Here is a 14,950-nt window from a genome sequence, read left to right as displayed (position 1 = left end):
TATGAAAAAGGAAATACAGGAGGCCCCAGGAAGTCTAAGGGAGCCAGTGTCCAACACATTCGCACCTCTTCTCGAGGTTAAATATGTTAAGCACACACCCATGAGATTGTAAGGAAACATTGTATTCTTTTAATAATTTTCCCATTACAGGGACCAGAAATTATACACACATCACTTTGTATTGTTCCGAATGATTCAGTGATGTCAATACCTGCTGTGACTCCAAAGAACTTTAAATATATATGCATGTAATTTGGAGGACAGACAGAGCTGACTTTTGCAAGCTGCAGGATGGTCACAGAATCTCTCTCTCCTGTGTGCACACAGTTCTTCTGAATCAAACAAAGTTTTACCAATACCACGCGGTCGAGAACAGACTTTGAGGTTTTTCTTCCCTCCAACAAAACGTATGCTTTGGAATTTTCTGATGTTTAAGATGGAACTAATAAGGATTGAGAAATGAAACATCTTTCAACTTAAGACGTTTCATTTTTAAGCCGGGGGGGGGGGGGGGGGGGGGGGGGGAAAGAGAACGAGCATGTACCATGGATCTGCCTAGTAACAGCAGTAAAATAAATTTAACAAGGCATAGGATACGATCTGCCAAGCGTCAGGGAGAAATCTGCCTCGCGACAGTGGTAGCCAACATTCAAAAGACTTGCGGAGATGCAACTTTCCCAGTAACAGAAAATAGTAGGCATCTGCACACAATCAGGTGTAAATCACCATATTGCTGGAAATAGCTTATATAAATGATTGAGAGATCAGTGGAGGTAAACACATGCTAATTGCTAGAGTCAAGGAACTGGAGGCAGAAAGCCAAGTACACTGAATGAAGAATCAAAGAGGAGCATGGTATAATTGTCAACACCCTCAGAAGCAGACAGGCCAATTTTCATCTAAAGCCTGAGACACCAGTTTACAGCAGACGGCCAGTTGTACTTTACGTCTTAGAGCCAAGGTTTTGCGGAAACCTTTTGTAAAGGCAATTTAGATCTTGCTGGATCAGGAAATTAAATTTCCCATACTTGATTATCAGCCCTGTATTGTATGGTAACTGTAAGCGGAATTTGATATATTTTGATGTTGTTTGGGGAAAGGGCAAGTCCTACGTTCAGGGATCTTGATATATTTTGGTATTAAGATTACTTTCTACATAAACTGTGTATGTGTTTAGGGATTCATATTCTTAATTGTCCAAGAGTATTGTTGCGCTGTTTTGTGTGCAGTTGTCTTTCCTTTAATTTGATAGTCTTTAATAATTGTTACACAGTGACTGGGCTGGTTATTCTCATTGAGGTTTCACGTGACGAGAGAAACAAAATGCAATATACTCCCATCACTTAAATTACCTTTTGTCTTCCTTTCTACTTTGGAAATTGAAGGACATTTCCCTTTTCCTACTTTATTACACATCAGCTCAGAGACTTACAATACTCGTCACCATCAATATTTGCCATGTTGAGCTGAACTGCAAACTAATTAATGAAGATGTTTTGGATAAATCCTGCATTTTTCACAATTCACATTTGACATGCTCAATGCAACTTCAGTTTACCAAAATTTCTAAGGCAAATTTCTAAAGCAATGGTGTAGTCATGACTTAAGTGAAAGGAGGAAAATTTAATAATGCATATTAAAAGAAATCAGGCCCAATTAAGTACAACAGTTTTTGTAATCATTTATTTTATCAATCTTCAGGGAGATCCATAGCAAATTCTGCACATGATCTTTAGTTACATATAATTCTAATTAAATACATTCTTGTGAGCATCCCTGCTATAGTTAAGTCTTGGTAAGTTCTATTGAAATTACTTGGGAATAACTCCAGATAAATGCCCACACCAGGAAGAGAAGAGCAGAGGGGAGGAAATTAATTAACCCAGCTACCCGATTTTGATGCTGTATAATTACAAAATCTACCTGAAAGCACTAAGAAAATAATCTGTTCAATTTAGATCAAGATCATTTTGAACACTTAATTTTATTGTACATAATATTCCATAGTTATTTTTGATTCGCACTAAATTTGCATAGTTTTGTCAGTGAAGCTCCTCACATCCATGATTGCATAAGCAAGGTGTAGAAACACTTACAAATGATGTAAACAAAGCAAAGATTAAATTACAGTTCCCTCATAAGTTTAGAGTCATTTTATTTGGTCTATCATTAAATGCTTCCTTACAGACAATTACCAGTGTATACTTGTAGGCAATTAATACAGGAAGTTGGTACTTGTAGGAACATGTTGCCATATTGAAAAAGAAACTGTTAGGGCCTGAAGATTCCTACAAAAGACATTTTACATATGTTCCCTTTAAAACATTTTCAATAAAGCACTTTGGTGACATTGCTAATTACACAAAATACATGTAGGTATGATTTAAATCAATAGGAACATTTTAAAGGATTTATTTAAACCCAATATACACTCAAATGTGAACATGGACTCTAAACTATATCTGCGTATATATTTTCATATAGCTGATGTACAAGATTATAGAATTCCATCATTTTAACTACAGTATTTGATTAAAAGGCAGAATACCATTAATTTATATAGAAGAAAATATTGGCGGATAAATATAATTTTATTGTTGGATGATCATGTGCACTGCAATTAAAGTCTGAAACAACACAGCAAGATATTTTCATTTTAGGAATCCAGTGGTTTTTAGCACATTTATCCTCCTTGTTAAAATGTTTGAGTACATGCAGTGCGTATGGTGAATCCAAAAAGGACAAGTTTTATTGCTTTGTAAATGTGGCACTTCACATATGATAAGCCCTCCATAATAATGCCAAGTGTTTTCTTGTCTGACATGCACCTTCCCAACAGATTCACAGCCTGTGCAAATAATACATTAGAGTACTACATCTATGTGTGAAGACATTGTTGGAAAAGATTTGGCTTTTCAAACAGAAGAATATTGGCAGTTGGTGATGTGCCAGCATAGCCTAGCTTAGTCAGACCATTCCTCATCATCAAACTCTGATTCTTCAGAATCACTATATTCAACCGCGATACGTCTGGACAAGATCGTTGCCACATCATTTCCAACCCGGTCCCGCTTTTCCTCTTGTTCTCGTTGTTCTTCAACTTTACGAAGCTGGAAGCCTAGTGAACAAACAAAAAGTGTTTGAAATGCTAGGTTCACATCAAAAATAGGTAATCTGGCTGAGTCCAGGTTGCAGCTTTAGATCAAATTTAATGCAACAGCATTCCAATGCTGGAGATTGACAAGATATTAGCATCCTAAAATCAAACTCGCGACAGTTTGTCAGCATCTCTGTAATCCAATTTCATTCTATTCTCAAACTTTCCATTGTTCTACAAAAAGAGATGTTGCTATAAAGCCATACCAAATTGAAATGGCGTTCAAAATTTTTCAATAAAACAAGAAACCACCATCTAGCAGTGACAATAAGCACAAGATGAGATTGGGGTGTTACATGCGGATAGCAACCCTCCACCGTAATTTACTTGACGTTAGCCCCCTAATTTGTCACCTCTTGTGTTCCTGTCCTAAGGAATGGTAGGCAGGCTCCTTATGTTGCCATTTCAATGCGGGAGCACCAAGAGAAGTGGGCACTGCTGACGCAGGTCAGAAACCACAAAAGTATCTCAACATAGAAGCACCCTCGGGGGTATGTCTTTATGTTAAAATATAAGGGGCAAAGCCATTATGTCCAAGGATGAGGTTGAGATAGGAAAATAGGAACATGGAGAATGAAATTTGGCTTGTCAAGCCTGCTCTGTCATTAAATTAGATCATCGTTGATTATCTACCTCAGTGCCACTTTCCCCGCACCATCTCCATAATCGCTTGATTTTATTAGTATCTAGAAATCTATCGATCTCTGTCTTGAACATGCTCAATGATTAAGTATCCAGAGTCCTCTGGGGGAGAGAATTCCAAAGATTCAACCCTCTCAGTGAAGAAATTCCTCCTTATCAAAGTCCTAAATGGTCAACCCTTTATCCTGAGATATGTCCCTGCTTTTAGTATCACCAAAGTACTGTTTTTCAAACCTTATATCCAATTTTACCATTCTTTTCTAAATTTTTTTTTTTTTTTTTAAAAAGAACAGTACAGCACAGAACAGGCCCTTCGGCCCTCAATGTTGTGCCGAGCCACGATCACCCTACTCAAACCCACGTATCCACCCTATACCCGTAACCCAACAACCCCCCCCTTAACCTTACTTTTATTAGGACACTACGGGCAATTTAGCATGGCCAATCCACCTAACCCGCACATCTTTGGGCTGTGGGAAGAAACCGGAGCACCCGGAGGAAACCCACGCACACAGGGGGAGGACGTGCAGACTCCACACAGACAGTGACCCAGCCGGGAATCGAACCTGGGACCCTGGAGCTGTGAAGCATGTATGCTAACCACCATGCTACCCTGCTGCCCCCCAAAAAAAATGAAAATCGCTTATTGTCACGAGTAGGCTTCAATGAAGTTACTGTGCAAAGCCCCTAGTTGCCACATTCCGGCACCTGTCCAGGGAGGCTGGTACGGGAATCGAACCGTGCTGCTGGCCTGCTTGGTCTGCTTTAAAAGCCAGCAATTTAGCCCAGTGAGCTAATGGCCAGTAACAGTAAATGCCCAGTTATCATATCCTTTATAATAGATTCTAACATTTTCTCCACTACTAATATGGTCTGTAAATCTCCATCTTCCTCCCTTCTTAAACAGTGGGGCTACATTTGCTACTTTCCAATCCGCAGGAAACTTTCAAGAATTTTGAAAGACAACCACTATCTCTCTAGTCATCTCATTCAACACTCTGGGATAAAGTTCATTTGGTCCAGGCAATTTGTCAACCTTCAACCTAGTTGACTTTAAGTACTACCTCTTTATTAACACTAATTTATTTTAGTTCCTCAGTTTCACAAATCCCCTGACTACTGAGTATTCCTCAGAGATTTCCTGCACCTTCTTTCATGAAGGCAAAGTAACTGTTAAACTTCCCCACCATTTCCCTATTCACCATTAAAAATTCTCCTGTCCCCCTCTGTAATGCATCCAACATTTGTCCCAGCTAATCTTTTCTTTTGGACATACCTAAAGAAGCTTTTACAGTCTGCCTTTATGTTCACTAGTTTGCATTTATAATCACTTTTTCTTTTCTTGGTTAGCAAGTTTGCCGATGACACAAGCTGGTGGCACAGTGGATAGTGAAGGTGGTTATATAAGATTGCAACATGGTCTTGACCAATTGGGCCAGTGGGCCGTGAATGGCAGAAGGAGTTTAATTTGGATAAATGTGAGGTGATGCATTTTGGCAGATCAAATCAGGGCAGGACCTATTGAGTTAATGGTAGAGAGTTGGGAAGAGTTACAGACCTGTAGGGGTACAGGTTCATAGCTCCTTGAAGGTGGAGTCGCAGGTGGACAGGATAGTGAAGAAGGCATTCAGCATGCTAGGTTTTATTGGTCAGAATATGCAATACAGGAGTTGGGACATCTTGTTGACGTTGTACAAGACATTAGTAAGACCACACATGGAATACTGTGTTCAGTTCACCCTATTATAGGAAGGATATTGTTAAACTAGAAAGAATGCAGAAGAGATTTACGAGGATGCTACCAGGACTTGATGGTCTGAGCTATAAGGAGAGGCTGGGACTTTTTTCCCAGAAGCATAGGAGGCTTAGGGGTGATCTTAGATGTTTATAAAATAATGAGGGGCACAGAAGAGGTAGATAGTCAACATCTTTTCCCAAAGGTAGAGGAATCTAGAACTAGACGGCATAGATTTAAGGTGAGGGGGGAGATACAAAAGAGACCAGAGGGGAAATTTCTTCACATATCTTCCTGATATGTATAGTACAATTAAACCCCTTAATTATTCATATGCACAAGCAGATTTTCCCGTTGAATTAAATTGTAACTGAAAATGTAACAAATCTAGTTTTCTTTAACTTCATTTTAAATAATAGTTATTATTCATAAAGTTCCCTTCTTCACTATTTATTATTTTGCTACTGAAGTACTGTGGATTTGATCAGCATTGTATACTAATGGTATTATTCAATGTCAAATTGATTCCAAAGATAAATTAGTTATCAGATGCGATAGGCTTACTCTCAACTGACCAGGTTAAAACCAAAGTATTTGCAGAACTCTCAAAATGTCCCCTTATATGAAACAACATTTAAAAAACAATCTGTAAACCAAAGTTATATATCAATCAAGAATTTTTTCAGCTATGTTGGAGTTCAAGATGTAACAGTAATCTGAACAGTCATGCACTAGCTGCATGGAGAAAACAATGAACTTCAGCAAGAAATAGCCTTCAATGCAAGCACATTTTAACTCCAACTTTACTTAACTGGACAAAAACCTAATTGTATCCATTTGACACTCCCTCTGTACAACTAATCAAAGTACAAAACCAGCTTTACCTTGTCGAATAGCTGACAGCAAGTCAGTCCTAGCATCACTTGCTGGTGGCACAGAGGCTTTGGGTTTTGGCTCCGAAGTTGGAGGTGGTGGCACTGAGGCACTGTTAAAGGATAATGACGGTGGGCCTGGAGGTGGTGGGCCAGGAGGGGGAGGAGGGGGTGGGGGTGGTGGAGGGGCATTTCCTCCTCCAGAGGATAGGAATGGCTGGACAGGAGCAGCAGGGAACTGATCAGTTGGAGGAGGAGGAGGAGGAACTGATGGAGCATCAATACAATGGAAATTTTGATTAAATTTCATTGGAGGCATTGAGGGAGGGGGTGGAGGTGGAGCAACAGGAGGTGCATGTCCCTCAGCTCCCATGAATGGTGGTGGGGGAGGAGGAGCTGGTGGTGGAGCAGGTCCGATTCCCATTGGTGGGCCAGGAGGTGGTGCTGGAGGAGGAATAGTCGGGCTGCCAAGACTAATCCTTTTATGGTTTGAAGAATCCTTTGGCACATCCATGGCATAACTGCAAGAAAAATAAAAACAATTAGCACAAAATTGCAATTCCCATGCACATAAAGTCCTCATTTCAAGTTGTGGTTGCGTTTCTGAAAATCATGACTAAGTGAAACACTGGTTCAAATTGGGCTATCACTGCTCAAACTGTCTTTTGAACAGTCAGTGAGTGAAGGAATTAATTCTTGTACAACTTCATGAATTAAAAATTAGTCATATTACTCAATGTTATAAAGTTTCCAAAGATCTATTAACAATATGCTTATTCATATACTTTTAATTTAACTTACTCAAAATCAGGTGGTGGAGGTGGTAAATCAGCCCCTGGGGATGCTGGAGGAGGAGGAATGACTGAATCACGATATGTTCCGTGAGTTCTATAAACAAGATCTTCATTTCCGTCAGAACCTATGGTTCCATTAGGATAGATCTCATGGTTATTGGATCTGTAAAATAAACAATTATCTGTAAAACTGGCAATCCAAATATCACCGTTCAGGATATTTTAATTTTGTTCAAGGTATACAGACATCACAATAAATAATCCACATACTTTTGCACTATATCTGGCAAGCTGGATGTGCAGTGACGAGCTAGTGGCAAGTAGAAATAATTCTGCGGTTATTAATTGTTCGTACAAGGATTTTGGGTCAGAAACGTACATTTTGTTGCTTTTTCATAAAGGTTTTTGGACCTAATACTTGTGATTTGCAAGCTTGTCCTTTGTATTTTTTGTTACTACATACAAGGGATCATGTTTCATTTGGGTGCAAAATTACCCCACTTCAGTATTGTGCCTGTGTGCAATACTCATGTTCTGCACGAACAACTACTTATATTTTTTATTAATATTAGATTATAAATATGGCAAAACTTACATGGCTTCTTCTGCCACAGATTTAGCTTCCACAAATTCCTTGCCCATTTTCAACCTCTCCCATTCTTCTTTCCGAGTTCTTATTTTCCGTGGATTGAGATTTCCTCTGTTTGAAACATCCCTTTTTTCTTTCTAGATAAAGTCAGAATAGCAATTGGCACATTTCATTCAGTGTTTTGTAAGACTTGTGATTTGAAACAAAATAGATAAACTAAAGTACATTCATATCACAGTTCTGACGGAAGTTGTTGAACCAACACACCAATTGCTTTTCTCTCCGTAGATTTTTCTTGACCCCAGTAAAGGATTACGTTTTTATTTTACATTGCAATTTACAAGTGAACAAGCAGTATACTTATTATGCAGTAATAAATAATGCATACAGAAAAAGCTGTCTGAATTCAGCAGGTCTTTGGTAACACCTGTGGAGAGAGAGTCAATATAATTCTTCTAGACTTCTGTATATGTTTCAAAAAGTTAACTGTTTCTCTCTCCACAGATGCTGCCAGATCTAGAATTTACAGTGCAGTAGGAGGGCATTTGGCCCATAGAGTCTGCAACGGCCCTTGGAAAGAGCACCCTATTTAAGCCCGCGCCTCTACCCTATCCCTGTAATCCCACCTAACCTTTTGGACACAAAGGACAATTTAGCATGGCCAATCCACCTAACCTGCACATCTTTGGACTGTGGGAGGAAACCAGAGCACCCAGAGGAAACCCACACAGCCACGGGGAGATAAAGTGCAAACTCTCCACAGTCATCTAAGGCCGGAATTGAAGCTGGGTCTTTGGAACTGTGAGGCAGCAGCGCTAACCATAGTGCCACCATGCCACTTCTATTGCGGATTTTCATATGTGAAGAGTATTTTGCTTTTATTACACAATACTTTTTGGGAGGACTTCCGGTTGCGGCTATGACCAGCTAAGTCGCACGTTTGGCTGCTCCTGCGAGGAAGGTGTTTTCGGGCCGATTGGAGGGCCCCTAACGGCGCTGGAACGGCAATTCCCGGTGGAGGAAGGTTCCCAGAGGAGAACCCCGTCAAATTTATGGTCGTCACCCGAAGTGGGGCAGGAAAAGAAGCGGCAGCAGCTCCCCGAAAAAAGCGGGGGAAGAAATCCAAAATGGCGGCCGGCGGCGCACCCGAGGACTGGAGGACATGGGCGGCGGAGCAGCAGGCCGCTCTCCTGCGTTTCTTCACGGAGCTGGAAGTGGAGCTGCTGGAGTCGATGAACGCGACAACCACCAGGCTGATGGGGGCGCAGGCGACCCAAGAGGCGTCAATTCGGGAGCTGCAGCAGGAGATGACTGTGAGGGAGGAGGAGGCCACGGTCCTCGTGGGAAAGGTGGAGGTGCACGAGGCACTCCACCTGAGATGGCAGAACCGATTGGAGGAGATGGATACCCGCATGAGGCGGAAAAACCTGAGGATCCTGGGCCTGGCAGAAGGGCTGGAGGGGTCGGACCTTCAGGGGTATGTGGCAGAAATGCTGGGCTCACTGATGGGGGCAGGGGCCGTCCCTTCGCCCCTGGAATTGGAGGAGGCCTACAGAGTAATGGCCAGGAAGCCAAGAGCAAACGAACCCCCGAGGGCGGTGCTGGTTCGGTTCCAGCGATTCAGTGACCGGGAGAGGGTGCTGAGGTGGGCCAAGAGAGAGAGGAGCAGCAAATGGGAGAACTCGACGGTGAGGATCTTTCAGGACTGGAGTGCGGAGGTGGCAAAGCGGCGGGCCCGGTTCAACCGGACGAAGGCGGTGCTGCATGCCAAGAGAATTAGATTCGGGATGCTGCAGCCAGCGCGCTTGTGGGTGACCTACAAGGACCAGCACCACTATTTCGAGTCCCCGGAGGAGGCGTGGGCCTTTGTCCAGGAAGAAAGGCTGGACTCGAACTAGAACCAGGGGATACTTGGCGGTCGTTGTCGCTCTGGTACTTTAAGCTGGACACGTGGCTTTCTGTTGGCTGGATTTTCACTTGGCCGTATTTTTGGACCCTTTTTGTTCTCTATACCAGTTTTTTCTCTCTTTTTCCTGTTATTTATAATGTTATGGTGGGAGGGGAGTGCCGGGGGTATGTGTTTCTTGTGGGGTTTTTGGTTGTTTTGTATTCATCGGGGGGAGATCGGGGACGGGGGTGGAACTGAAGATGGAGGGGCGGGGAGGGACAGGGCGAAAGCGCGGGCTTTCCTCTGGTTTCCCGCGCACGGGGCAGAGGAGGGAGGGGGGTGGGAGTAAGGGGCGTGGTCAGCAATGGCTCCCTTTCCCGCGCTGGGGCGGGGTCAAGGAGGGGTGGTAAGTGGGGGGACGTCCCCCCATGCCGGGAGGAGCCGGAGTGTGGCAGGGGCAGCCGGGTCAGCGTAAATCAGCTGACTCACGGAAGTACTATGGAGGGTGCGTCGCGGCTAGGAAGGGTCCTAGCCTGGGGGGGGAGGGGGGGAGGGGGGAAGGGGGGGGGCCACCGGGTTGCTGCTGAAAAGGCCAGGGAGGAGAAGTTGAGGACTGGAGGGGTGGGGGGGGGGGGGGCCATCGCCATGGGGAGCGGGTCAGAAAGGGAGGGCTGACTCGGGGCGAGCAGGGGACAGGATATGGCTAGTCGGCGGGGGAAAGGGGCGGGCTGCCCTTCGACCCGGCTGATAACTTGGAATGTGAGGGGGCTGAATGGGCCGGTCAAGAGAACGAGAGTAATCTCGCATTTGAAGGGGCTGAAGGCGGATGTAGCAATGCTACAAGAGACCCATTTGAAGGTGGCGGACCAGGTCCGCCTGAGAAGGGGGTGGGTGGGACAAGTGTTCCACTCAGGACTGGACGTAAAGAACCGAGGGGTGGCGATCCTGGTAGGGAAGAGGGTGTCGTTCGTGGCGGCGGAGGTGGTGGCGGATAAAGAGGGTAGATATGTCATGGTGAATGGTAGGCTGCAGGGGGAGAAAGTGGTGATGGTTAACGTGTATGCCCCGAACTGGGACGACGCTGGCTTCATGAGGCGCCTACTGGGCCTCATTCCGGACCTGGAGGCAGGGGGCCTGATCATGGGGGAGGACTTCAACACAGTGCTGGACCCCGTGTTGGACAGATCGAGTTCAAGGACGAGTAGGAGGCCGGCAGCGGCAGAAGTGTTAAAGGGGTTTATGGAGCAGATGGGAGGGGTGGACCCCTGGAGGTTTGGGAGGCCGAGGGCGAGGGAGTATTCCTTTTTCTCCCATGTCCACAGAGTCTATTCTAGAATTGACTTTTTTGTATTAAGCAGGGGACTGATCCCGAAAGTACGGGAAGTGGAGTACTCGGCCATAGCGGTCTCAGACCACACGCCACACTGGGTAGATTTGGAAATGGGAGGGGTGCGAGACCAGCGTCCGCTGTGGCGTCTGGATGTGGGGTTGCTGGCGGATGAGGAGGTGTGTAAGAGGGTCCGGAAGTGCATTGATAGATATCTGGACATTAATGACACGGGGGAGGTGCAGGTGGGGATGGTATGGGAGGCCCTGAAGGCGGTGATCCGGGGGGAGCTGATCTCCATACGGGCACATAGGGAAAGGAGGGAGAGACAGGAGAGGGAGAGGCTGGTGGGGGAGCTTCTGGACGTGGATAGGAAATATGCGCAGGCACCAGAGGAGGGGCTGCTGGGGGAACGGCGTAGTTTGCAGGCTAAGTTTGACCTGTTGACCACTAGAAAGGCGGAGACACAGTGGAGAAGGGCGCAGGGCGCGATTTATGAGTATGGGGAGAAGGCGAGTAGGATGCTGGCGCATCAGCACCGCAAGCGGGATGCGGCTAGAGAAATTGGGGGAGTAAGGGAGAGGGGTGGGAACGTAGTGCAGAAGGGGCCAGAAGTAAATGGGGTTTTCAGAGACTTCTATAAGGAGCTGTATCGGTCAGAGCCGTCGACGAGGGGAGGGGGGATGGAGGGCTTCTTGAACAAACTGAGGTTCCCCAAGGTCCAAGAGGAGCTGGTAGAGGGGCTGGGGGCGCAGATAGGGTTAGAGGAGCTAGTCAAGGGGATTGGGCATATGCAGTCGGGGAAGGCGCCGGGGCCAGACGGGTTCCCGGTGGAATTTTACAAAAAATATGCGGATCTGGTGGGCCCTGTGCTGGTGCGAGCCTTCAACGAGGCATGGGAGGGGGGGGCTCTGCCCCCGACAATGTCACAGGCACTGATCTCTCTGATCTTGAAGCGGGACAAGGACCCCGTGCAGTGTGGGTCATATAGGCCTATCTCGCTCCTGAATGTGGACGCCAAGCTGCTGGCAAAGATCCTGGCTACCAGGATAGAGGATTGTGTGCCAGGGGTGATACACGAGGACCAGCCGGGTTTTGTGAAAGGGCGGCAGCTTAATACGAGCGTGCGGAGACTGCTAAACGTCATCATGATGCCGGCAGTGGAGGGGGAGGCGGAGATAGTGGTGGCATTGGACGCGGAGAAAGCATTTGATAGGGTGGAGTGGAAGTACCTGTGGGAGACGCTGGAACGGTTTGGATTTGGGGAGGGATTTATTAAATGGGTGAAGCTGCTCTATTCGGCCCCGACGGCAAGTGTAGTGACGAATGGTAGGAGATCGGAGTATTTTGGGCTCCACCGGGGGACCAGACAGGGGTGCCCCTTGTCCCCCCTGCTCTTCGCACTGGCAATTGAACCGTTGGCGATGGCACTGAGGGGCTCAGGGGGGTGGAGAGGGCTGACAAGGGGCGGGGAGGAGCACCGGGTATCGCTATACGCGGACGACCTGCTGCTATATGTGGTAGACCCAGAAGGGGGAATGCCGGAGGTGATGGAACTGCTAGCAGAATTCGGGGACTTTTCGGGGTACAAGTTAAACTTGGGTAAGAGTGAGGTATTTGTGATACACCCAGGGGACCAGGAAGAGGGAATCGGGAGACTCCCGTTGAAGAGAGCAGGAAAGAGTTTTAGATATTTAGGGGTGCAGGTGGCTAGGAACTGGGGGACTCTCCACAAGTTGAACTTCACTAGGCTGGTGGAACAGATGGAGGAGGAATTTAAAAGGTGGGACATGGTGCCGCTGTCGCTGGCGGGTAGAGTGCAGTCCGTTAAAATGACGGTCCTCCCAAGGTTTTTGTTTTTATTTCAGTGCTTGCCCATCTTCCTCCCTAGGGCCTTCTTCAAAAAGGTGACGAGCAGCATCATGAGCTACGTGTGGGCGCATGGCACCCCAAGGGTGAGGAGGGTCTTCTTGGAGCGGAGTAGGGAGAGTGGGGGGCTGGCATTACCCAACCTTTCGGGGTATTACTGGGCGGCTAATGTGTCGATGGTGCGCAAGTGGATGATGGAAGGGGAGGGGGCAGCTTGGAAACGAATGGAGAGGGCGTCCTGTGGCAACATAAGCCTGGGGGCCCTAGTAACGGCACCATGGCCGCTCCCTCCCACGAGGTACACCACGAGCCCGGTGGTGGCGGCCACCCTCAAGATCTGGGGGCAGTGGAGGCGACACAGGGGGGAAGTGGGAGGTCTGATGGAGGCACCGCTAAGAGGGAACCATAGATTCATCCCGGGGAACATGGACGGGGGATTTCAGAGCTGGCACAGGGTGGGCATCAGGCAGCTGAAGGATCTGTTTGTAGATGGGAGGTTTGCGAGCCTGAGAGAGCTGGAGGAGAAATTCGGGCTCCCCCCGGGAAACGTGTTTCGACATTTGCAGGTGAAGGCATTTGCTAGCCGCCAGGTGGAAGGGTTCCCCTTGCTCCCCAGCAGGGGGGCGAGCGATAGGGTGCTATCGGGGGTCTGGGTCGGAGGGGGGAGGATATCGGACATATACAAAGTAATGCAGGAGGCTGAGGAGGCATCAGTAGAGGAGCTGAAAGACAAGTGGGAGGGGGAGCTGGGAGAGCAGATAGAGGATGGGACATGGGCTGATGCCCTGGAGAGGGTTAATTCTTCCTCCTCATGTGCGAGGCTTAGCCTCATTCAATTTAAGGTGCTACATAGAGCCCATATGACGGGGACAAGGATGAGTCGGTTCTTTGGGGGTGAGGACAGATGTGTCAGGTGTTCGGGAAGTCCAGCGAACCATGTCCATATGTTTTGGGCATGTCCGGCACTGGAGGAGTTCTGGAAGGGGGTGGCAAGGACGGTGTCGAGGGTGGTGGGATCCAGGGTCAAACCAGGATGGGGGCTAGCGATCTTTGGGGTTGGGGTGGAGCCGGGGGTACAGGAGGCGAGAGAGGCCGGAATACTGGCCTTTGCGTCCCTAGTTGCGCGAAGAAGGATACTGATACAGTGGAAGGACGCGAGGCCTCCAAGCGTGGAAACTTGGATTAATGACATGGCAAGCTTTATCCAGTTGGAAAGGGTCAAATTCGCCCTGAGAGGGTCGGTACAAGGGTTCTTCAGGCGGGTGGCAGCCCTTCCTCGACTTTTTGGCTCAAAGATAGGGTGCAGAGGTCGCAGCAGCAGCAACCCGGGGGGGGGGGGGGGGGGCAACAACGGGGGTGGTGGGTTATCTAAGGTTGTAATGCGGACAAATTCGTTCGCAGTTCATGTTTGATGTTAATTGTTGCTTTGTTTGTTTTTTTGGGGGGGGGAGGGGGGGAGGGACAGCGTGCGCGGGGGGGGTCGGGCGGGGGGGGGGGGTATCTGTTAAGAGGGAATATTGTGTAATAGTCTATGGTTAGGGGGGGTAAATATTCTCATGTAAAAAATCTTTTCAATAAAAATTATTTAAAAAAAAACAAAATACTTTTTGGGAGTACATTTATCAAAAATACCTATTACCCCACGTTAGCTGTGAAAAATTACTCAAGTAGGTGACCTTTTGGCCCTCCAAGCCTGTTCTGCCATTCACCAAGATCATGGCTGATGTTATGACCTAACTCCCAATTTGCCCCATATCCATTAGACTGTTGGATTATAAAAATCAATCTCACATCTGAAATTTACAATAGTTCTACCATCAATTGCCATTTGTGAAAGAATTCCAAACTTCTAACATCCTTTGTAAAGTCTCACATCCTGAAAGTCAGAACAAAATAGAAACAGATTTATGTCCCCATGTCCTAGATTCCTAACCAGCAGAAATAATTTATATTTACCCGCACTTCGATCCCATTAAATTTCCATTTTAACTGTCTAAATTCCAGGTAATACAACTTTAGGTTACACAATCTCTTCACAATTTAACCCTCGAAGTAGAGCCATCATTCCAGTAAACCT

At 46.5% G+C, this 14,950-nt stretch overlaps 1 protein-coding gene across 2 annotated transcripts in view; it reads right to left on the bottom strand.

Moving 5' to 3' along the window:
• Positions 1 to 1,668: 1,668 nt before the first annotated feature.
• Positions 1,669 to 14,950, bottom strand: part of wasf2 (WASP family member 2) — a 116,780-nt gene continuing 103,498 nt past the window's right edge. For both annotated transcript variants that reach the window (XM_038795185.1, XM_038795184.1), the window contains 4 exons: positions 7,796 to 7,926; positions 7,208 to 7,363; positions 6,419 to 6,927; positions 1,669 to 3,118 (listed from right to left, as the gene is read on the bottom strand). In XM_038795185.1, the coding sequence (XP_038651113.1) occupies positions 2,964 to 3,118; positions 6,419 to 6,927; positions 7,208 to 7,363; positions 7,796 to 7,926 (951 nt within the window). In that variant the 3' untranslated portion in view covers positions 1,669 to 2,963. The remainder of the gene's footprint in view (positions 3,119 to 6,418; positions 6,928 to 7,207; positions 7,364 to 7,795; positions 7,927 to 14,950) is intronic.

This window comes from Scyliorhinus canicula, chromosome 1, assembly GCF_902713615.1.
Source record: "Scyliorhinus canicula chromosome 1, sScyCan1.1, whole genome shotgun sequence".
Lineage (NCBI taxonomy): Eukaryota > Metazoa > Chordata > Chondrichthyes > Carcharhiniformes > Scyliorhinidae > Scyliorhinus > Scyliorhinus canicula.
The sequence above is the reverse complement of the archived record's forward strand: the minus strand, read 5'-3'. Positions and strand labels throughout refer to the sequence as shown.